This window comes from Abrus precatorius, unplaced genomic scaffold (assembly GCF_003935025.1).
Source record: "Abrus precatorius isolate BTA unplaced genomic scaffold, Abrus_2018 Scaffold8, whole genome shotgun sequence".
Classification (NCBI taxonomy): Eukaryota; Viridiplantae; Streptophyta; class Magnoliopsida; order Fabales; family Fabaceae; genus Abrus; species Abrus precatorius.
In genome coordinates this window covers 36,748,724-36,773,983 of record NW_020874428.1, presented here as the reverse complement: position 1 = coordinate 36,773,983, position 25,260 = coordinate 36,748,724, and the positions used below count along the sequence as shown (strand labels likewise).

The window sequence follows — 25,260 nt, the reverse complement described above, 5'->3', positions numbered from 1 at the left end:
AAAAATGTTACAAGAGTTATAACAGTCATTAAATAGACATGTTTTATGGTTTTTCCCCCTACAATTAAAGTCACTACTACTGGAATATCAATGACTGAAAATTTGATGCGTTTATGCTTTATGCCTTTTTTTATAAAGAAAAATAAAATTCCAAGCTCAAAAGCTTTAGCTAACTGTAATGTCAATTTCTTACAAATGGTTATCGAAGTTGTTTATAAATACTAAAATATTATGCATTAAGACAATCCTAAATTAGTAAAGCTAACATTATGGTTCTTCGGGAGAATAACTACATATACATCTAAGAGAAATTAATCAATCTATTTTACAACAAAATTTGCAACACCTTTCAGCGAGTTTTTCATAATTGCATACATATTGCATAGATCATAACTAGCTATTATTGTCAACAAGCTTAAGCCCCCAACTCATATCCTCACAGTGCCTTACATGTGGAACAAGTGCACCTGTATCAGTTCCTCTCTTGGCCTTGCAGTCATAGAAGGGAGGAGCATGGAAACATGGCTCCATTGACATGGCCCGGTGACAAGGAGGATCCGGCGCCGTTCGATTCTCTGGTTTGTACAGTATCCATGGTTTCAAACCTCCAAGACCCTGAGCCACATAGCCAAAAGTAGACCATGAGCTAGTAATCAACACATCAGTTAAGCTTAACAGATACATTTCTGCCCAAGCTTTTTGGTTGTGCATTTGCTTCTGTGTTTGTTGATATTCTTCATGGCTTGGCTGGTAAACACCAACAACTTCTCCTGTTGCTGTAGGATATTCCCAATACATGTCTCTCACCTTTTCAAAATAACCAGAGCTTAAGGATGTCATCAACACTGCCTTTGACTTGGGCACCCTTGATGAATTACTGATAATATCGTGCTGGCGGTTAACATCAGGCAAAAGATTCTCCTTCAAAGTACAAGCTAAGATCTGATCCAATACATGTTGAAATGGACCAGGCTCTGGGTCAAACACTCTAATTTGTATGCCTACTCTTTCATCTACTTTAGCTAGATAAGCTTGATAGTATCTGACAACAAGTCCCCACACATTGTTTGTGGGGTGGAACAGATATCTGCCCAAGAAGTGGAAAACTGCTTCCTTCTTCGGGAAGAGATCATTCAGCTCCTGCTCAAAAGATGGCATCAAGAATAGAGATGGGGTAAAGTAATTATCTGTTTTCATCATTAACCAAGGTACTTTCTGGAGAAAATGTTGCTCTTCATCACAGAAGAAAAGCTTATCATGATCATCATAATCATGGACTAGATGAAGGTAGACAAAAGATGGAACAGTTGAGTTGCTAATTGAGTTACTTCTCAGCATTTTCCCATAACATTGATCAGATTTCTGATTGAAACTATTTAATTGACCATTGAGAGGAAAATCAGTAGGGAGAAACCAGGAAGCATCTGGAAATGGTTCACAAAAGAGATCAGTCATATCCGCTCCAGGATCAACCAGTAGAACACGGTTTGTGAGGAGAGCATAAAGAAATGCAGAAGCAAGGGTCAATATCCTATTCCCTAACCCACTAAATGAAATCCATACAACATATTTACATGCTGAGGACTCAGTAAATTGACCAGACCTGAGTTGTTTCACTGTGTTGTTATAGGACTCAGTATACGGTCCACACTCTTTATGGTGAGCTTCATATTCTTTTAATCTAGAAATGAGATAAGAAGAAGGCTTTTCTGATAGTCCTTTGTGATACATGGCTGATTGATACCTGCTGAGACAAGATCTTTCATCAAATCCATCCGCTAGAAGACCACCGAGTAGTTTATCATTTAGCAACTCAATAGAGTCAGAGGCATCACTGTCCAAACCTACATGGAATTTTATAACGTAACAATGAGTCCCCAGGAAAAGCAAATTTCACAAGGAAGACCATTTTGGAAGAAGTTTCGAAATTGAAGACAACACAAAATGAGCAATGACATTGGAGATTTACTTGAAGACAAAAATTAAATTTTGTTCTGCCTCCTAGACACTGCCATTCATCGGTAACATCTACGGATTTTTTTTTTCACGACTTCACTTAAAAACTGCTGCTTGAAGATCTATCATTCATCTCTCGAAACAGGAGCAAATCATAAGGACAAGGCAACTAAGAACGCAATGCAACTTCAAAAATCACGAAATACCTTGTTTGGTTGATGTCGTTTGAAAGAAAGTGGTTGTTGGTGTTGTGGGCAAGGCACCATCGGAAGGAGGGTCACGAAGAACGACAGAGAGAGAGAAGATGACAGAGAAGAGCATGAAAGAAACGAGGAAGAAGGCCATCAAACGCATCAAAGTGAGAGTGAAGGTGCATTTGGAGTCCAAATCTGAGGGTGAGAGTGAGAGTGAAACCTTCTTTCCACTTTCCTCATTCCTAATCGTAATCACCCTCTTCATCATCCACTGCACCTACCAATTCCCAGTGAAGTGAAGGGAGTGCTTACAGTGTTACAGAGTTGGTGTGGTGGCGACACAAAGAAGCTGTTGGCACCTGATGTGATCTCTTACACTCTTACCAGAGATCGACATTAGTAATATAATAATAACGTTGTACTCATTAAAATATTTAGCAACAATAATCTTAGTGTTTCTCAAAAATGATTTTATTCATGGATAAATATAAAAATGCTCTGTCGGTGGCACTCTTCTAGGCTTATTTATTGCCCTCTACGTGCAAACAACATTCATTCACAACCCCAACCAAATTTTCATTTAACATTTGAGAAGAAATATATGATCTCACGTATTTTTATGACTTTTTTATTTAAATAATGTAAACTTAAAAATAAATTCTTAATATATAGTTTTTTTTAAACAATTTCTCTGTCTGGAATGTGTCAGTCCACGTGGCATTAGCAAAAATATTAAATTTTTATTTTTTTAAAAATAAATTTCACCACAAAAAATGTGAAATAACCATATTGTGACATATGTCAACATCTGTAAAATTTCGCAATATGATTGGCGAAACTAAATACCAGTTTCGCCATACAGAGTGAGAAACTCTCAGATTGTGACACGTGTCATGATCTAAGTGAGTTTTGCCATAAAAATTGTACAACTTGCAGAAATTTGACACGTGGCACAATTTTAAGCTATTATGCAAATTTATCTTTATTAATTTTAATAACATAATCAAACTAAATCTGATTTAGATTTAGATGCAAATTATTACTACATTTAAAATAAGAATCAAATTACTAACATTCCACTAAAAAATATTTTTTTATTTACATATTAATTAAATAAATTTAAATTACTAACATAATTAAAATTATTACATTATATAGTAAAAACTAGTATTATAGTTTTATAAATGTTACCGATCTCATATAATAATAATAGATTTATAAAATATCATGATTATATTATAATTTAACAACATGTTATTGTACTATTGTAAGATATTATATTATTTTTAAAAAATAAAATTTCCCAATACAACATAATATAACAATTATTATTGATCATATCAAATAATATATTTTTTATGTTATATAATTTTTTTGAAATATACAAAAAATAATGTTAATCTAAAAATTAAAAATATCTATGCCCATACATTTCAGTGTTAAATTTTATTTAAAGTAAAAAAAATATTTTTAATCTTATTTTAAAATTGATTTAAAATGTTAAAATTATTTTTTATCAATATTAATATTTATCATATATTTTATATAATTTGTAAATACTAATTTTTAAATAGAAATGCTTTTTAAAATAATATTAAATGAGGATGTTTGCAGAAGTATTTTTGAATAAGGGTAATTTTAAGCATTGATTTTTTATTATCATGTTAAATATTTTTTGCACATGAAATATTTTTGTATTTTATATTGATTTTAATCTTATATTTTATAATTTAATTAATATAATAAAATATTTATGGTTAATAATTGTAATATTTTTTTAAAAAATTTCTAAAATATATTAAATTTAAAAATAAATATGTAATATATTTTTATTATTAATTTAAAATAATTTAATTTAAAAATATTAATAGTAATTTGTATGTAAATATAAAAAATATTTTCTTGTATTATGTAACTATTTTTTAAAAATTTTAATGTAATCATAATTGGTATCTAATTATAAAATTTTTAATTATGTTAGTGATTTAAATTTATTTAATTAAGATATAATTTGAATTGATATGTAAATAAAAAAAATATTTTTTCATGAAATGTTAGTAATTTGATTTTTATTTTAAATGTGGTAATAATTTGCATCTAAATCTAAATCAAATTTGGTTTGATTATGTTATTAAAATTAATAAAGGTAAATTTAAGTAATAGCTTAAAATTGTGCCACGTGTCAGATTCTTGCAAGTTGTGCAATTTTTATGGCGAAACTTACTCAGATCATGACAGTCTCACGATTTGAGAGTTTCGCACTCTGTATGGCGAAACTAATATTTAATTTTGCTAATCATATTGCAAAATTTTGCAGATGTTGACATATGTCACAATCTGGTTATTTCGCATTTTTTGTGGCGAAATTTATTTTTAAAAAAATAAAAATTTAATATTTTTGTCAATCGCATTAGCAAAACTAATGTCACGTCGACTGACACACTCCAAACAAAGAAATTATTTAAAAAAACTATATATTAAGAATTTGTTTTTAAGTTTACATTATTTAAATAATAAAGCCTATTTTTATTCTTTGGAATCAAAATAGTCAAAATACAAAATTGATGTGCAAGTTCAAGTCACGTTCGTTGTACAAAATAATAAATAAACCAATTTTGACTGAATTGAGGAAAAGGCATGTTATCTTATCAAATCATGATGTGTTTGAGATTAAATATTTATATATGGCTAAATATTAAACGACTTTTTTTAATTTCTACAATATCACACTAATTTATCATATTAAATTTATTTGTACAATTAAATATTTTATTTTTTTATAACTACTTACCATATATAATTTTTGAATGTTTAATTTATAAATTTAATAAAATACTATATAATTTCTTTAAATTAATAGTCATAAATTTTTTAATATCTTAAAAGTTAAATATATTTACATTTTTTAAAATAAATCATTAATTTTATTAAATTAGTGATAATTATTATACACGTAAAATAGTATAAAATGTTCTCTTAGTTTATAAAAAAAATATAAAAATTATTTAATTGTTATTTTATATAATATTTATAAGTTAAACAAGTTAAATATTAAAATTTAAAAATTATAATATCATATGAATAAATTTAAATCAACTTCTCTTTTAAAAAATGGTCATATATAATTTAAAATCTAATAGAAATATTTTAACTATATTTTTAATTAACGCAAAATATCTTAACATCAAATCATTAAGTAAACTTATTAAGATGCATTGGATACGATGCCCTTGATTATGCATCACTTAACCGGAAAAATCATTTCACATTAATTTTGAAATTACAAAATTATGAGGTTACATACAATCATTAAGTGACATCTAAAATAGTCATTTTATTAAGAAATATATTAGAATGAATATTTTTACAATTTTTAAATTTTAAATATTTAGAAGATTAAATTAATGTATAATATATTTATTTTTACTGAATTACAAAGGTTAATACATATTTATTATTTGTACCTACTTTATTTATTTTTCATAATATAATAATCGCTAAATGTAAATAACAAAAAATTAATAAAATAAACCATATTTATTTATCTCCACAAATAAATTGATTCATAATGTATGCTTTAAGTTTATATTAAAATCTAGTAAAAAAATTAATACAATAAATTATATTTGTGCACTTCTTCACTGCAGGTAGCGATTTAGAGTTGTATTTAGTGTCTTACACAAGATTTGAAAAGTTAATACACTGAGAAAGGTTGTGATGTTCCTTTAGCATCTACTACTTAATGCAGTTTTAGTATGAAATAATTTGACTAAACGTGGATTGTGTAATACTGAAGATAAAAACATATTGCATCTTTTTTTGTATTGCGATATTTCTATAAAATTGTGTTCCATGGTATTTGAATAATTTAATGTCAGTCTATGCTTACTTATAAATTTGCATGAGATGTTACTAAGCATGTATGAAATTTGATGTGAGAAAAAGAAATAGAGAAAAATTGTAATGAAATGGTTTGCGATAGTATGTATAATTTAACTTTAGCAAAATAATATGTTTTCAATAATAGTATGTTAAATGCTAGTAAAATATTTGATTTTATTAAATATTGTTGTTGGAAGTGACTTGTAGCGCTTTTATAAAGATCGATTGTATATATGAATTGAAATAATTATCCATTGACATGTAATATTAATTTACTTTAGAGTTGTAACAAATTAAAGCACCCTTTGTACTTTAAATTTATTTTTAATAAAATATTTATGTATAACGAAAAAAATCTAATAATTTTTTTATAATTTATGTCTCATAAAATATATTTTAAACATTTTTATTTTAATTTGAATTAAATAAAATACATATTTATAATATTTTTTACTCATTAACTACTCTTGTAAAAATATTTTTTTATTAAATTGAGTTATTAAATATTTATATTTATTTAAATTTTTTCAACTCATCAAATTATTAACTTATTATTAAATATAAAATATTAAATAAAATAAATTTCATTTCAATATTTTTTTAGTAGAACTTGTAAGAAAAATTTATATCAAAGTAAAAATAATAATAAATAGATATTGTATTAATTTTTTTATCAAATATATAAATGACAATAAATTTTTTATTTATTATAAAATATTTTATCTCTTATAATATTTTTTTAAAAATAAAGTAACTACATATATATATATATATGTATATAATTGGTTTTAAATATTAAAATATTAAAATTTAAGAAACATATAATTATAATAATTAATAATATATTAAATAATAAAATTTAGAAATAAAAATTATGAAAATATCACGTGACACTTTTAAAATGACAGTAAAGCTGTGTGACATTTTTAGTGAGGGAATTTGAGAATATGTAGAAAAAATTTACACAAACTTTATTTGGTAATAAAAAAATATTAGAGAATGTGATACAATCTTGCTTGTATAAGTTGTTATTATTATTATTGAGTAATAATTATGCATAATTTGTATTTTATTAAATATTAAATATAATTCATTGATTAGAAAATAAAACTCACATTGTTTAATGAAATATATATAAATGTTTTCAAATAATAAGAAATATTACATTGAAAATTTATTTTGCCTCACTTAGAGTCTAAACACAACGGTTGATGTCTCCTAAAGCACCTATAGAGCCACTTACTCACTTAGATCAATAATCAAATAGCTTTGCCCTTTATATTCCTTCAAATTCCATTTCTGTTGGTCTAGAGGATGAAGTTGGGAGAGTTTCAACTAAACAAAATTTGAAGAGGATAAGTGTTTACTTTTCAAATGCTAATGATTTCTATGTATTTTGCAACTGTGGCAAAGAATCTGTAAAGCATATATATATATATATATATATATATATATATATATATATATAGGGGTGTGTTTGGTTTGGCAAGCATGTCCTTTATCGATAGGAATTAATTAAGTTTTTCTAAAAAAGACAAACAAACATTTGTTAATGCAAATCGGGTTGGGTAGATGAAGGAAATGTCAAATTTTTAATTATTGTTTAGATGTTAAGGAACCATAAGTTATTCAATGGAGTAAATTTTGATACACTATAATTAATTAATTTTATTAAGTAATACGCAAGGTTGGATGCTATTTATTAAGCAATATTAAAATTTATTTTAAGCTTGTCAAAATTTGTTAAATTAAATAATTAAAAGAATATAAATAAAGAATTATTATTTTAATATATTTTAGAATATGCATTACATTAATTTTAACACACATGAGTGAAATATTAAATAATTTTAAATAGATTTAAAATTCTATATAAATAATTTATATGATAATATTAAATAGGGTAAATTTTGGTATAATTTATACTGTAATTTAATCTCTATTTATATATATATATATATTTTATAGTTTAATCTTTTATTTATTATTAACTATTTATTTATTTATAGTTAATTTAACAAATTTGAATGGTTTAGAAGGATTATTTATGAAATCAGAATCCTCGGCAATTATGTTATTACTGAACAATATCTGATATAATCATTGAAGTAAGAATAATTTTATTTAAAAATAATAAATATAACAATAAATGATAGAAATTAATACTCAGTCTTTGAGAAATTAATAGTGAATCTAGTGAGGTAAAAGATCTAATGTATAGGATCTATATATCAAATGGGTAGAAGAGTGATTAGTCAAATCATTGAACTCACCTACAGCATGGGGAAGATACCGAAAATGCCCTTACTTCTGTCTCTTCTTCTCCCATGATGTGTGTGTGAGATGTCAGCAACATGGTGGCGAGAGAGGAAGAGCGCCAACCGTTGCAGATAAGCGCATCCCCACCAAACAGCGCAACACGTGTCATCCACCCGATTTTACTCTCTTTTCATATTTTTCAATTCAATAATTAACATCACTGACCACACCATACACTTGTGAAGGACGAGGAAGAGGATTGCGCAGAGAGAAAAAAAGTTCCAAACTTGAAGCCCTATAACAATATGGCTGCAACTTCCCTGTGTTCATCAACCCTCCAATCCCAAATCAATGGATTCTACCTTCACAAAACCTCTCTCTTCCACCCTCCTTCCATTACTTTCTCCAGGTATTCCTTTCCAGAACATTGATTTCACTCTACAAGTATTGTGTTTTGGATTGAAATTCTAAACCCCTTTATGTGATGGTTGTTAACCGATTCAAAAGTTGCATACTTGAATGATTTACTTCATGCCATCATCTATGTATTGTGAGTATCTTATCATGGTTTCAATACACGTTATCTTCATTTGAGAGGAGAGTACAGTGGCAACTTGTTAAGCTGTTTTAAACCTGGATGGATGGTTCTGGTTGTTTGCACCCTTGGCCTTGTTATCAGATTGGACATTGTCCATTCCTATCTTCATGGGGTTTGGGAATCTCATTCATAAGGTAAACTTGTGTGATCGATGTGTATTTATGCAGAATGCAGTTCTTGGATATGCTATAAAAGCACTATGGACACAGGACTTGTTTCATAATTTTTTTGGGTTAGATATGGATTGTGCCTTGTGGTGTTTAAAAGGATACGATAGTTTGCTTTAATGTCCTTTTGTTACTTGCTATTTTGTGAATTCAGGAGGAAAATTTCAACCACGGTGAAGGCTTCATCTCGTGTTGACAAGTTTTCAAAAAGCGATATCATTGTTTCTCCATCCATTCTTTCTGCTAACTTTTCAAAATTGGGGGAGCAGGTTCGATAACATGCTTTATATTCTGTTATGAGTAATTCAGTATTCAATATTTTATTTTTCTACTACACAGAAACTCAGAAAGGTCTTTGGTCCAAATTGTTTACAATGTGTAATATTTCATAAACATTTTATCAAGTTTACTAATTGCAAGTAAATCTGTCCTGTTGTTTTGAAGTCACTGTTAGCATTTTTTGGATCATAATGGTTGGAGATTGTGTGTTATCTTCTCTAGGTGAAAGCAGTGGAGTTGGCAGGTTGTGATTGGATTCACGTTGATGTAATGGATGGCCGCTTTGTTCCAAATATTACAATTGGACCTCTTGTGGTTGATGCATTGCGCCCTGTGACAGATCTTCCTTTGGATGTACACTTGGTATTAATTTTTAAACAAATACTAAATAAAACTAATATTGAATCATAAGTACTTTTCTGACTCTTGTTAAAGCACTGTAGATGATTGTAGAGCCTGAACAAAGGGTGCCAGATTTTATCAAGGCAGGGGCTGACATAGTTAGTGTTCATTGTGAACAATCGTCCACCATCCATTTGCATCGTACAGTTAATCAAGTAAGATTTCCTCCTGAGCTGTCAAACTCCTGAACAGTGTTGCCGCAACTGAAAGTTGATACCAAGAGAATCAACTTTGATCAACCATCGTATAATTATCACATAGAATTTCAGAATCTTGTTGTCAAGGAAACACTAATCATCACATATAATACTGATGCTAAGATTAAAGTCTAAGATTTAAATAACAGTGAAGGGGTGTTGTAGTTACTAAAATTAGTAAGGGTATCTATACTTCAGTTGTGGATGGACACTAGAGCATTAACAAAAGTAGGCCGAGGACTGGCTAAAAATGACCGTTGCAATTTCTTGTGGTATTTAATGTATTAACTTACTTGACCAAATTGTTATATTAAATTGCCATACATTTTCTTGATGTATTTGAGCTTGGGAAGTGTTTATAAATTATAAAACTTTGAAGAAACATAAACTCAAATGTCATATCAAGGAAATTCTTAACCAGGATTGACCTTAGAATGGATTTAGCATTTTCTAAAACTTTTTCATATTAAGGTGATATTTTTTTTTTGCTGTTACATGATTTACAAATTTCAGAAAAGCTGAACCTTAGAATGCTTGGGGACCTGTGATGGTAAAATCATTCCACATCTCTCTTTTTTATTCTTTTCTTGGTTGGTTTGGGTTAGTAATCACAATTATTTAGGTCATGGTAAAATGCAGTAGAATGCATTGATCTCTATCTAGATGGCCAGAGCTATATGAAGTTGACTACTTTTTATTCCTAATGAGTACTCGGCCTCTTCATGTCAATTAAGTGTCTAAAGAAGTAAATAGAGTTCAGAAGCCTTGTACTGTCTCAGAAGTTTTCCTTTGTCTGAAGCTATGTTTACACCATGATGTGAAATTTGAGGCCTTACTTTTGAGTATATCCATTTCAGACTTGGGCTTTTTCTTTCAGAACAATGGATTGTTATATTAAAAAATGTTAAAAGTCATCTAGGGAACTGGACAGTATAAATTATTCCTTGAAACATGTTTCAGGTGAATATATCTGACTTGACTTCATTCTCTTGATTTAGGTGAAAAGCCTGGGTGCTAAAGCTGGAGTTGTCTTAAACCCAGCTACTCCCCTAAGTGCAATAGAATATGTCCTTGATGGTGAGCCAATTTTACTCCCTTTTTTCTGTCCTCATTTCTTTTCATTATATAATAAGAACATTAATGATCCTGTTTATGACTTGGGTTCCCTGTATACTTTAAATGATTTTCTAAGATTTAACTGTGGACCAATACTAGTCTTCTGTGGACTTGGTTTAGAACAGAAAAGTTAACAAAACTGTCAGTAAACGAAAGAGTTCCATTACTTCATTCTGTTAATTTTTTTAATGGAAGAGTATATTTTGAGCAGTCATAGTGTAGAGACACAATAGGGAACTGTTTGTGTTTTGACACTACTTTTAAAAGAAAAGGCTATTAATTTTAAACAGTAGACAAATTTGTCAACAAGTTTAATAGCAATGTGGAACATATTAGTTCTACGATTAAGGTTGTTACAGACTTAGTTTGCTTTCAAATGCACTCTTTTAGTTTTTGGGTGAATAACAGTTGGAGTTTTTCTTGTTTAAAGCAAGAGTTTTTGTTTTCTTATTTTCATATATGAGCCCACTGAATGTTCCATGAAAGTTAACAAAATTTGAAAATTAAAAATTATAGTAATCATATAGTTCTACACGATTTTCTAATTAGCTTAATGTCAAATTTGGGGGGTGTGTGGTTTGAGGAAATTATTTTACAGGGGAACAGTTGATGAACGTCAATGGGCTAATTTCTTGTTTTAAAACTTAAATGCTAAAATAAATTAGGAAATTAGATGAGTATTTTTGTTTATCTTTATTTATTTTAAAAATCCATGAGAAATGCATGGTCATTGTTTTCCTCATTAAGATAGTAAAAGGAGCAAAACAACTTCCTACACAACATATTTAAATCTATCAAATTTCAAGTTTATAAGTTGTTTTGGTAGTTTGAAAATAAAAGCTCATGATCTTGTTATGTTTTTTATAGTGGTTGATTTGGTCTTAATTATGTCGGTAAACCCTGGCTTTGGTGGTCAGAGTTTTATTGAGAGTCAAGTGAAGAAAATTTCTGATTTGAGAAGAATGTGTGCGGAGAAGGTATGGTGATTGCATTTGTGTCTGTTTGCCCATTATTTTTTGTTACCCCCACCCCCTAAAAAAAAAAAGGTAATGCATATATATATATATAAATATATATTATGTTTTACATAATCTCTTATTTCATTCTCTTTCTCTCCCTCTCTCTGTCCAGGGAGTGAATCCATGGATTGAAGTAGATGGTGGAGTTGGTCCAGCAAATGCTTACAAGGTCCTCTATCCATAATCATATTATCTTTCATCCATTTATAATTTAGATTGATCCGTAACAAGCCGTCTACGTGCTATACATAATCTGATTGTGCTCAATTATTGCTATTTTGAGAGGATGACCTCAACATAAAATATTGGGAAAGAACTGATGTGGCATGTGTAACTGGTCATGCACTTCAACTTATATGTACCACTGTATTTTGACTAGGCATTCCGCATATTGGTTAGAACTAGGAATTACAAAAAAGTAATGAGGGGGGAAGCATGTACTTGTTTATTCATTGAATTAGAATGCTTCCAACAAGGGCATTTAGTTGTAAGATCCAATTTTTAGTATAATCTTGTTTGGCAGGTGATTGAGGCTGGAGCCAATGCACTGGTTGCTGGTTCTGCTGTGTTTGGAGCTAAAGATTATGCTGAAGGTACACAAAAAAATTCTTTAATGTGATTTGGCATATATTGCAATGCCTAGAAATTCAATGATAATTTTCATGGCTTCAACTCCCTCGCAGCTATAAGGGGAATCAAAACCAGCAAAAGACCTGAAGCTGTTGCTGTGTGAAGCATCTGCATGGTATCCTATTCATTGTAAGCTCCAGTAAGCTGCATTTTTGCCCATAAAGGTTCTCCATTAAATTTTGACATGTTATTTTTCTGATTTGGGTGGTTGAATATAAACATCAAAATTGACTGCCAGTATGAGAAGTAATATCAAGTAAAATGATGGCAGACATTTCTTATGACTTACGAGTCAGTTTCATTGTGAAAATTATTGTATAACAATGTTATGCTTGTAACTCAATTACCACATGTATGACTGATAAAAACTCAATACTACTAGAAATTTTACTTTTGGTTGTGCGAAAAATGCTCAGTTGGAAACACAAAATATAAAGGTATTCTCCTGACTCCTGAGCATGATCTCAATCTAATTCTCACTGCTGGTTTTGCACTGTTTGAATCTGGCAGACAGTGTTCAGGAATTAGGGCCTATTATTGGGCACCATTGTTGCCTGGCTTGCTGTCACCTCTGGCAATTGCTCCACTTTGGAATTAACTATAAGAAACAAGTCCAAGTAAGGTTGCTGCTGTGATGCGTAGTTTGTGTATAATAATCTTTTGGAGTATCAGGACACGTTTAATTCAAGATAAAAGGCCCTTTACTCTCTATCTGCTTGTATTGTAACCTTTCAGTTTCAGTTCTGTTCCACCATATTGTGAAGCACTTGTGCTTTCTATCAATACAAGGTTTGAAGAAAACCAGCTGAATTCATTATGTTTTTCTATTTTTTGTCATGTTGATGCCATTTTGTTTCTTTCCTTGCTCTAACATGTCAATAAGGCATGCATTGAGGAAGGACCCCTTGAAAGATGAATAATGACCGGTTTAAATTCTAATTAGAGAACGCGTGTATGTAAACTTTCACACTTTTGAGATATGAAGCAAATTATTGGTCTAGAGGGATGCGTAAAAGACAATCTCATTGCTATACTGCCCAGTTCTTCTATTAACAACACACTATCCATGCTAAACATGCAAAGTTTTATGTTTTATCAATGGCTATTAAATATCCCACCTTAGTGTTTTTTGCATAACCATCACTATGAAACTTCCGAGCAGTGTGCTAAGTATCAAAACGAACCTAATTGTTAGGGACTATGTTCTGATAGCTGCACAATTTTTCTCGGATCGACATAATGGCTCAAAATATGGTGATTGTACGCCAATCTCATGCCATAATTATATCATGTTAACCTAGCTAAATCGGTCTAGCATCAAGAAAGTGATCTGACAAACCCATACGCCAGCAATTTCAATCGCGCGAATATCTCCTAAACCAGAATTTCTTGTTCTTGCACGTTAGTCATAGATACTATTATTTGAAAGGAATACAAAATATTATACATTGAACTAACATAATTGGAAAAAGAAAGTAATTTTTTTACGAAAGAAATGAAGTGAGTTATTCAATTATTTTCCAAACTTTACCGTTTTCTCTCTCAAAACCTGATTCGTTATGACCACTCGCTTTTGTACCAAATAGATTTATTTAATCACATCACAGAACAGAATAGTACAAAATGCCATTGTCAGCTCTACAAATTATACAACATATACATCTGCACATAAAGATAATCTCAAAATGCCCAAGGATCAAAGTCACACATTCTGTCTGCACACAGGGCACGAATCATTCTTGACAAGCCATTTATCCACACATATCAAGTGAAATGTATGGTGGCAGCGAGGTAAGCTTCTTGCAATTTCGCCTACTTCAATATCCTGTAAATTCACTTCTAAATGTTAAGAACATTACATGAACAGTTTCATCCGAAATTCAATTGGGTATAATGAAGAATTATGGGAAGTATTAGTGCAAGCAAATGCTTCTTTGTGGTCGATAAATCTCGTGAGTATCACTAGCAAGAAAAGTAAAGGATTTTTTAGTTAATTCAGCATAGAATGGTTTAATCTCAGTATTTCTAGATCTTCCTTATGTCTTAGTTCTATTTAGTTATTTTCACACACACACACACACACACACACAAAAAGATTAGGACAATCACATATCCTCAAAAAGAATAATCAATCACCTGCAAACATATTGTACAGCAAGTATTCTCTGTCTTCATGTCCTTCAAGATCATATGGTGTGGTAACTTCTTCAATGAATCTCCAGACAATCCTCTGGATGGCACTAAGCCATGAACATCATGAATCTCATCATAGCCTGCATTTGCAATGCCAACCTGCTCAAACTAAAATAATTGATCATATGTCAACAACTAAATATTCTCCTACAAGCTACGAGATAATGTAATCCAAGCACAGATCAACAAGACTTCTAAACAGTAAAAATCTGGAAGTAATATACCTTAAAAAAGTATAAAACAATCAACACAGAAAAGATTTATTAAGTTCTTGTTAGTTATATGTAAATAAATCTTGCAAACCATGCTTGTTAAGAACAAAAATAAAGATGGTCTACATAAGGATTTACAAAAATCAGCAAGAGTGAAACAGAATAACGAGGAGAGAACTACACAAGGACCAAAAAGAGGCACACATCATCATTAACATACAAAAGCAATTGCTAGCATACTAAAAATATATTGTTAAAAAACAAATTAAAGATAATTCTGTGCATATGCAGCATCAGTGGCAGTAGTATTATCATAGTTTGGTTAGTTAGCTGGACCATCTAGTTAGTTACAGTTTTACAGATGCACCTGTGATTAGTTGGTAAATAGTCTCTACTACTTATAAGCTAAACAATTCTTTATGTTTCAGTAATTTCATTTTATTTTTTCAAATTTTCTCTCCTCTCCACCATGTTTTGGGCATCATATGTAGCTGACAAAGTTCACTACACAGCCACACAACTTGGATGCAGCAGCGCAACCTTAGACAGCATCACATTAAAACAGCATGGGTGTGTACAAATTTGTGCCCCATAAAATCTAACCTACATTGCAAGGTTAGCTTCAAATTTGTGAGAATTATCAAATAGCCTTGATATAATTATTGAATTTGAAACAGCCCAGACTCAGTCACTCAGGAAATTGTCATGTTGGTCAAGGGAATTCTAATAAGAAAAGCTCACAGGGTGAACAAGATATATCAAAAGTGATATAGGTTACATAAGCTTGCTACAAGCTGATCAAACCGAGAAAAAATCAATTTCAGGTGAATTGAAAGAAAAAGAGGCTCATTTCCAATTCAAGAATAGTGAATAAAGTCATAAAAATAGCCAATAGCAGAAGAAAAAGAAAGCTGGCATTTTGCAAGCTTTCATACTGCAAATGAAAAGTTGGTGACCAGTTTTAAGTCTATGAGTTGCCCATCTCAAATTGGCCATAACCAACACAACAGCACTAAAGAGAGAAAGGAAAATACCTGCAAATTGTAAGCAGTTAAAATAGCAGGTGTAAGTGATTCCTCCACAAGCCTCCCACGAACAAGTTCCTCTATGAAATCTGCCTGGATTTAAATGTTGAAAAATTGTTTTAAAACCATGCATTAAAACTGCCAATCAGAAAGCACACCCTCAATATGCTACTTAATGAACTTGCAAGCACAAACAAGTGCAAGGCATAAATATCTCCCATGCAGAGTCATTTCAAACTAAGGCAACCATATTTGTGCCTCATAATTTTGAAAGTTAAAAACCATTTTACTAATGAATAGACCAGGAAAATCAAGAACAAAATGAACACCAAGTACCAACCATAGATGACGGGCCCCGCAAGCCAGTTTGCTCCATACACCAGTAGGCACGGGAAGCTTCCAACACCTCCACTGAGAGTATAGCCCCAGCAATGGCACCCAATGATACTCCCCGGAGAAGACCACTCTTGGTAGCTTTAGCTGCTAAAGCACCGGCTATAGCTCCTGTCAGGGCCCCAGCTGCAATCCAAAAACACAAGACATGAGACCAATAAAAGAACAATTTTGTTAACCTCAGCCCATAAAAACTAAGTTTAAGTAATTAATAATAATAATTTTTTATTGAAAAACAAAGCATTTATCATATTTAAGATATAAAAGTATAATAATTGCTTTGTTTTCAATAAAAAATTATTAGTTGCTTGAACCCAATCCTAACACCAAGGTTAAAAACCCAATAAAAGAAACCTCACAGCCTGAGGAACCCTTAAAATTCTCCACCTTTTCAAGCAACAACATCCACACCAACAATCATCAAATCAAACCAACCATAAATTTCACTACCATCAATTCATCCAGTTTGGGCTTCAAAATTTATCAAAATAAAAATAACAAAGACTCTAACTTTAAGGCAAGGGGAATTGTTTTATCAACGCCCCATAATCAAAACAAAGAATTGATCGCATAAAGCAGTTAATCAAACAAAAAGGCATGTGTCATGCATGATGCATATTGATTATTACCAATGGCAAAAAAGAGCGTGAGGGTCCCAGAAATGGTGCATAATACGAATTTGGAAACAGAGCGAAATCCCCAAGGTCCCTGGATTATTCCAGTTTCCATGGTGCCAACCCAAATATGGTGTCAAAGTGGTAAGGCCATAGGTTCTGTTTATTGGTGATGAAAATTGAGATGATAGAATTAGAGAATAGAAAGAAGCGATTGGCTGCGCTAGAAAATGAAACGATAATGAAATGAAATTAAGAGATGAGATGATGCTATGTGAAGAATTGACTTTGTCTTGATGAATGAAAATAATAATATTACTAACAAATAATATGATAGTAATATATGAACAATAGAGTCATGTCATTTGCATTGGTGGTTGGTACCAACTAAACCTTATATTTATTTTCTAATTAATGCTAATCACGTCATGTTTTACGTGCCGAAAGGGAAATTAGTACTACCAAAAAACAACACGTCTTTCATAATTCGCATCCATTTTAATTCAACGTTGATAGCCTCAACACGGCGTAATTATCCGTAACCTAAGCTGAAATGTTGTGAACCAATGATCATTATCAGAAGCTGCAGCCACAAAATTTCTAAGCTTATCATTGCCTTTTTAAAATATCGCATAATATTCTATTTTTAAGGAAAATTTTAGCTTAGTTCTTTAGTAAAAAGTTTATCTAATTATAAATCATAAACTTGTATTAAAAATATTTTACTACATAAAAAAGTATTCTAAATATTATTCTAGTTTAAATTCATTTGTCGATAAATACTTATAAAAACTTAAAATCAAGAGATAATAACTTATATATTTTACTTTCTGAAGAAGTTTTATTATTTAAAAAAATTAAAGTACATAACCTGATTTTAACTTTTAAAAAATTTATTTATTTTATTTTTATATATTTTATGAGTGTTAATCGAAAAGCTATCCAAATTATGTTATCATCTTTCTTGATAAAAAAAACAACTTCTAAATGCTTCAAATTAATCATACAAAATTGATGCTAAATAAGTACTATTTTTAGTTATATTAAGTATCGATCAGTGTCTTAACGACACATTTTAACAAATCAACAGTAATATTTTATTTAAAAGATTTAATAATGTATTTATCATAATATCTAATGCACTTTTAAGATATTTTTAATAAAAAAAATTATTATTGATTCCTCAATCAAGATTTCTTAAGCACCTTTAATAACACTTTAATTATTTCATACGTCATGTTAAGGATAGTGACTAAGAAATTGTCTTCTCTTCTCCTTTATTTATCTACTCTTTAAAAATAATAGTCGCCCACCCTTTTGAAATTTTAATATTAATAATTATTTTCGTAGTTATATCTTATCTTTATGAAATTGTTAAACACTATATATTTGTCATAAATAAAGGAAAATTGTAGTAAGTATTATATTATACAGTTAAAAATAATTTAAATAAAAGTATTAATTATATTTCTTATTTTAATCTAAAATAAACAAATGAAAAGGAATGAGTAGAATATATTAAATATGTTCTATAAAGTGCTTAATTATTTAAAATATAAATTATAAGTGTTTTAATATATTAAATATTTAAAATAATAATTATTTTTGTTTCTTTAACAAATATCTTTAAGATATTGATTAATATTTTATTTATCTAGTGTTTTTCATACAAATTTTATTACATAACTGTATGCAAGGGTTGCTTAATAGTTTTTACATTACTTAATAATGAAAAAATAGTTATATTTTTTATAGTATAATTTAAATATTTTGTAAAATTTTAAAAATTAGTGATATTTAATATTATAAACATAATAAATGCTTGCTTCTTAAGATAATTATTAAAAATGTTATGATTTTAAAAATTATAGATTACTCAAAATGTATTGACAATAATTAAAAATTAAATATTTTTATATTTTAATATATTTTTTTATAAATAAAATATATATTATTAGAGAGAGTTTAAGGAGAACTCAAAACTTATATACATAAAAAAAAAATTAATACTTACACTGAAATATTAAAAAAAAAATACTCATATTAAGATAAAATAGATATAATTTTGAGAGTTTAAATATTTATTAGCTAACAAAATAGTTTCTTCCTTGTTAATAAGTGATAACCATTTCTAAAATTGATATTTTAATATATTAATTATTAAATTTTTTTTAAATTCATTAACAATATCTTTAAAATATCTATTAACATATTATTAACACATCTTGTCTCTGGTAGCATAAAATGACATAGAAACACTTTCCAAACATGTATTGACGATTAAGTAAATAGTTGTTTGGTTTTTATGAGAAACTTTTAAAATTAACAAATCATTTAATTTTGAAAACTTTTTCAAACATGCACGCGCCTATGCTGGTGCAAAACCTCACTCGCCATGTACTTGTGTATGAATTGAATACAATTAAACTAATAATCAAGGGACGCAGTAGTGGATCACCTAAATTTTAGAATACTTGTAATTATCTTGTTTGACTTGGTCAATAAAGTATATTAATATTTATTTAATATTTTTAAGAAGTTAAATTATCAAATCCAATAGTAATCAAAATAAAAGTAATCCTGAACCAATTTATTTATTTTCTGTAATCAATCATAGAAATTGTTTAAGAATATACGCATTTAATTCAATTTTTTAATATAAAATACTTATTTCTTATTAATTTCTCAAAAGAACTTTAAAGCAATTATTTGTTGAAAAGAATGTGTCCCATGCACGGGTTAACCCGAAAATTGCATCTTTCTCATCACATCTTATTATTCGTGAAGAGAAGATTGTGCTTTATTGTATGCCATAGCCCATTTGTCATGCTTTGCATTGCTACAAATAAATTACTTTTATTTTAATTCAAATAAATTATTAGTCTCTAAAATATTATATTTTTAGTTTCTATAAATATTTTTTTTAGTTTAAGTCTCTCATCAAATATTTAAATTGTGTGAATTTTATAATTTTTAAGAACTAAAATTGAAATAAAAAACTGTAATATTTTTAAGAAATTTTTTTTTTTAACTTCATTTTATTTATTTCAATCCACATAAATTTTAAATATGATCTCAATTATCGCTTTATGATAACATGATATTTAGTTATGCTACGTCGATAACTATTTTAGGGTGATAATCACATGTTTAGATGCATACATGTCATTTTTAAGTGATAAACTGATAATGAAAAATATTTTAAAATATTTTAAAACCCACGCGGACCCCAAAAAAACTAATTTTTTTGGATAATTAAAAATAAATTCAATAATATTTCAAAAAATTAAAAACATATTACCTAAATATTTTTTATTTGAAAAAAAGGTGATCAAATTAAGAAGTATGCTTTTGCATTGGAAAAAAAAAATATAATCTCAGTTTATAATTTTAAATAAATAGACCTTTAATTTATTTAAATGAAATGCCTTAATTAAATCAATGAGACATATACTTCTATTTATTTTTTTCATTTGAAAGTATCTACATTCTTATATCCTTTTTCCTTACATGATCAATGAATCTCTTGGTGCATGTTTAAAAGTTTAATAAAATAATTTAAAACCACGTTTTAACGTAAAAATTATAACCTGTAGCATTAAAACTATGCATGTTTAAATTAATTTGACATATAACTAAAACACCCTGTCTCGTCAGAATCACATCTTAACTAATTTTCAGTGATATTACAAAAATATATGACAGTTACCTTCTTAAACTAATACTTCGTGCAAATGGAACATATCTTTTGTTTGTGCGTTTTTCTCTATTCATAAATATTTATAAAACTTGACATGGTCGTGAAAAAAAAAATGAATAAAACACGTAAAAATTCAATATTAGCAAAAATTCCCGTGAAAACATAGTTCTATGTTCTACCGTCGTACCTAGAAGACAAGCTTAGCATGAAACAAACCCGTATGTTGATGAAAAGTTTGGTTCATGCAAGCGGCAAAAGAGGTGTTCAAGAGCACGTCTTCTCCCTATTGCAGAGTTGCAACAGCGTAGGGACCCTCATACAAATTCATAGCCAAGTAGTTCTCAACGGTCTCTCTCACAAGAACAACATCATTGCCAGGCTTCTGTTTTTTTACATAGCCTCTGGTCATCTCCAACATGCCCACAACCTTTTTGCGAAAATGGATAACCCAAGTTCCACCGTTTGGAACCACGTGATCAGAGGCTATGCACGGACCCAAATGCCTTGGAAATCGGTGGAATGTTACAACCTGATGGTGTTCGCTGAGGCTGTGCCTGATGGGTTCACTTACTCGTCTCTTTTGAGTGCGTGTGCGCGAGGTGGGTTGGTAAGAGAAGGGGAACAGGTCCATGGCACAGTTTTGGTAAAAGGGTATTGCTCCAATGTCTTTGTAGACACTAATTTGATCAATTTCTATGCCATGCGCGGTAGGGTTGAGCAAGCACGTCATGTGTTTGATGATATGAAGCAGAGAAGTGTTGTAAGCTGGAATTCTATACTTGCTGGGTATGTTAGGTGTGGTGATTTTGATGGGGCAAGAAGGGTTTTTGACAAGATGCCACATAGGAATGTTGTCTCTTGGACCACCATGGTTGCTGGGTGTGCTCAGAATGGCAAGTCCAAACAAGCTTTGTTGTTGTTTGGTGAGATGAGGAGAGCGCATGTGGAATTGGATCAGGTGGCACTGGTGGCAGCTTTGTCAGCATGTGCTGAATTGGGGGATCTGAAATTGGGAAGATGGATCCATTGGTACGTTCAGCAGTGGTTTGTTGCAAGGAACCAGCAGCATCCCTCTGTGCACTTGAACAATGCGCTCATACACATGTATGGTAGTTGTGGACTCATTGATGCAGCTTATCAAGTGTTTGCCAAGATGCCTCAGAAAAGCACTGTGTCTTGGAACAGCATCATCATGGCTTTTGCAAAACAAGGCCTTGGAAAGGAAGCCTTTGATATGTTTAGGACTATGCTTTGTGATGGTGTGGGAGTAAATGGAGTAAGACCTGATGAAGGAACCTTCATTGGAGTTCTTTGTGCTTGCAGCCATGCAGGGTTTGTCTACGAGGGACGCCAAATTTTTGCATCCATGAAGCATACTTGGGGAATCAGCCCGAGGATTGAACACTACGGATGCATGGTTGATCTCTTGAGCCGTGCTGGTTTCTTAGACGAAGCATGTGGACTTATTGAAACTATGCCCTTAAAGCCTAATGATGCACTATGGGGTGCCCTCCTTGGCGGTTGTCAAATACACAAGAATTCAGAACTAGCATCACGAGTGGAAAACAAGTTAGTTGCTGAGCTCAACCCTGATCAAGCTGCAGGCTATCTTGTGCTCTTGTCAAACATATATGCTTTTGCCCAAAGGTGGCAGGATGTCATTACAGTAAGGCAGAAAATGATTGAGATGAGTGTGAAGAAGCCTCCAGGCGAAAGTTGGATCCAAATTGATGGAGTTGTCCATAATTTTGTGGCAGGTGATATGACTCATAAGCATTCGTCTTTTATGTATGAAATCTTTCGTGATATCATCAAGCATGCCAATCTGGAAGTCTCTGAACCAGACATAACAAGTGTTTTCTTGGATGTTGAGGTGTAGGAAGAAGAATGTAATTTTTGCCTCATGCATACTGATTCTACAAGGAATTACATTAGTCATACATTACACACCATTTTTGGGTGTATGAAAGACGAGAGATAAAAGAAAAAGGGGAGAAAGTGAAAAAGTGATAGGAAAATAGAGATAAAGAGAAAAATGACGTGGATGGGATGTGAAAGTACTATGAAAGAGTATGAATATAATTGTTGTTCTACAATTATATTTTTCAATATCTTTTCAGGAGGCAAGTGCATGTTTTCTGGTTTTCAGAGTGCCTGGTAGTAATTGTTAGTGCAAGTACTAGTATAAGGAGGAATGCTTGTATAATTTTGCCGCAGGTGTTCCTTTTGTCATGTTGTCTTTGAAAGTGATGAAGAATTCTTGCAGGCACTATAGAAACATTGACATTTTATTAAGATAGGACAAAAGCGATCAAATCACATTTCTCCCTGAAAAATCTTGTAAAACAAAACAATTGTTGTAAATAGTTCATTATTGATATTCTTTGTGCCTTCTGGTTTCTTCGTTCTAAATCCTTTCCTCTTGCACTGACTATTAGGGCCTCTTCTTTAGTTTTTATTTGAATTTTGTTTTATATATAAGGTTTCGTTAACCTCAAGTCCTAGGGATGAGTTTAAACATTTAGAAGTAATAATTTTTTATAAAAAAAAAATATTTTTTACATTAAAATAATAAAATGATAATAAATATGTTCTTTTAATAAAATTTTATTACTATTTGTTATTAAACTTAATCCTAAAAGTTGAGATTAACGTTATAATAAAATATAAGGTGAGATATCCAAGCCCGTACTTTCTTTTTGGGGAGATGGGATATGTCCAACAGTGGGTTGCATGTTGTGGTTATCTTGGTGGAAGCTTCAAGCAAAGGAAGATCAATTTTACAAGCTCCATCATTTTTTCTTTAACATGGTTGATTTTTGGTTGGTTTTGATTTGAGCTGGGAGAGTCTTTTATTAGATTATGGTTGTAGCTCTATTTTGTGGCAATTGTACTTGAGTTTGACGTTCATTTGAAGGTCGGTAAGTGAACCTCAAGTGGGCGAAGTAGAAAGTTCACCAAAAACAAAAAGAGGACTTGTATTTATGGAAAGAATAATTCCTAATCTCCCTAATGAAAAAAATTCAATACATTTTATACATTGAAGATATGAATATTATATGACTGTTTTTAAATTTAAAAGAGAAAGTATTATAATTAATAATAATAAATATTTTATTATATTAAATATTTTTTAATTTTTTAAACTTTAAAATTAAAATTAAAATGAATACATAATATGAAAAGGCTACTTGCCTTGACTCTCATTTAATAATATTTTTAAAAATGCTCTTGTTGAAAATTAGTACTCACAATTTATATATAAAGGTTGATTAGAAGAATTAATGAGAATAAATAATCAGAAAATATAGTTTTTTTTTTGTAGAAAATATTTTTATATATTCAAGGTAAGATATCTTTTAGTATTTTTTATTATTTTAAAGAATGTCTTTAAGAAGCATGTATAAAAAAATAGATATAACTATATACAATAATAATTTTTATATGTTCAAATACACTCCAAAACTAGATGGTTTAAATACAAAGAACCATATATATTTTGGCCCTTTAGGGGCAATGCCTTGAAATAAACAAATCAATAAAATCTTGAAAAAAAAAATACAACAAATCAATAGGTAATTAAAAAAAAGAAGAAGAAAGAATTGGATTGGCTTTCAAATTGGAGCTGTTTGATTTCTGTTTTTAAAATGGCTAATGCATGAATTCAAAGGCTCTTTCATGTTTTTCTTTTAAATCATTAGTGCGGTGGCATATTTATATTTACAATAAAACCATTAAACAAAAATATCAGAAAGCACCCTTACATGTACAGAAAATAACATGAGAAAACACGATGCAAACAAATTTTTCTTTTCTGTTAAAAGACAAGTTTTTAAAATTAAAAAACTAAGAAGAGAATCAAACAACGACTTAGTGATGTAGCACGTTAAAATGAATTATAATTTTTTTAGTAAATAATAAGATATTTAAGAAAAAATTGTTTTTTAAAGCTTATTAGCCCTACTTGAAGAATATTTGTAATTCCATTCTTTTGAAATTAAAGAATAATGGCTTTCGCATAAAGTGGCTGAGCATGTGTGCTTCTCCATTTTTAATGGAGAAACCACCGTGCCATATATTTTACATCTAATTAATTAAAATAAAGTTGTTTGATTATGTAATCATATAATTAATTAAAATATATTAAATAATTAAAAAAATAATATTACATTAATATAATTTTAGAATTAAATATCACTCACTTTATTTATTTACTTATTTTCATTCATTTAAAAAGTAAATTAATATTTATTTAATTAATTATCAATCTATTAAATAGTTAAACATTTATGTATTTGTCATCATCCAATTAATTAAATAAGTAGACAATGGAAAAGAGAGTGAACATGAGCGACAGATCTAACTTCTAACCTAAGAGATGGAGCAAATAAGGAGGATTTTGTGTAATTATAAATAATTTAAAA

The 25,260-nt window shown here is 29.7% G+C and overlaps 4 protein-coding genes across 6 annotated transcripts; 2 read left to right on the top strand and 2 right to left on the bottom strand.

Annotated features, from left to right (window-relative positions):
* Positions 1–379: 379 nt before the first annotated feature.
* On the bottom strand, positions 380–2,610 carry LOC113847850 (galactoside 2-alpha-L-fucosyltransferase-like). The gene is made up of 2 exons (XM_027477146.1): positions 2,163–2,610; positions 380–1,844 (listed from the first exon to the last, which is right to left on the bottom strand). Exons 1-2 carry the CDS (start codon positions 2,416–2,418, stop codon positions 394–396), a joined length of 1,707 nt encoding a protein of 568 aa, XP_027332947.1. The 5' UTR covers positions 2,419–2,610; the 3' UTR covers positions 380–393.
* A 5,770-nt stretch (positions 2,611–8,380) lies between these two features.
* On the top strand, positions 8,381–13,697 carry LOC113874895 (ribulose-phosphate 3-epimerase, chloroplastic). Of its 2 annotated transcripts, none has more exons than XM_027513151.1 (10): positions 8,381–8,700; positions 9,211–9,325; positions 9,558–9,698; positions 9,779–9,892; positions 10,933–11,011; positions 11,918–12,027; positions 12,182–12,238; positions 12,593–12,662; positions 12,753–12,828; positions 13,210–13,697. In XM_027513151.1, the coding sequence occupies exons 1-9, from the start codon at positions 8,597–8,599 to the stop codon at positions 12,800–12,802; spliced, it is 840 nt and encodes a 279-aa protein (XP_027368952.1). In that variant the 5' UTR covers positions 8,381–8,596; the 3' UTR covers positions 12,803–12,828; positions 13,210–13,697. The 2 variants fall into 2 exon arrangements, with proteins under 2 accessions (XP_027368952.1, XP_027368953.1); XM_027513152.1 differs by having other exon boundaries at positions 8,453–8,700; positions 12,753–12,838; positions 13,210–13,672.
* Positions 13,698–14,188: 491 nt separating this feature from the next.
* On the bottom strand, positions 14,189–17,608 carry LOC113847154 (NEP1-interacting protein-like 2). Of its 2 annotated transcripts, none has more exons than XM_027476060.1 (5): positions 17,152–17,608; positions 16,470–16,648; positions 16,139–16,222; positions 14,836–15,000; positions 14,189–14,524 (listed from the first exon to the last, which is right to left on the bottom strand). In XM_027476060.1, the coding sequence occupies exons 1-5, from the start codon at positions 17,249–17,251 to the stop codon at positions 14,402–14,404; spliced, it is 651 nt and encodes a 216-aa protein (XP_027331861.1). In that variant the 5' UTR covers positions 17,252–17,608; the 3' UTR covers positions 14,189–14,401. The 2 variants fall into 2 exon arrangements, with proteins under 2 accessions (XP_027331861.1, XP_027331862.1); XM_027476061.1 differs by having other exon boundaries at positions 14,240–14,524; positions 14,836–14,991; positions 17,152–17,555.
* Positions 17,609–21,275: 3,667 nt separating this feature from the next.
* On the top strand, positions 21,276–22,715 carry LOC113874808 (pentatricopeptide repeat-containing protein At5g66520-like). The gene has a single exon (XM_027513020.1). The coding sequence runs from the start codon at positions 21,276–21,278 to the stop codon at positions 22,713–22,715; it is 1,440 nt and encodes a 479-aa protein (XP_027368821.1).
* Positions 22,716–25,260: the final 2,545 nt, after the last annotated feature.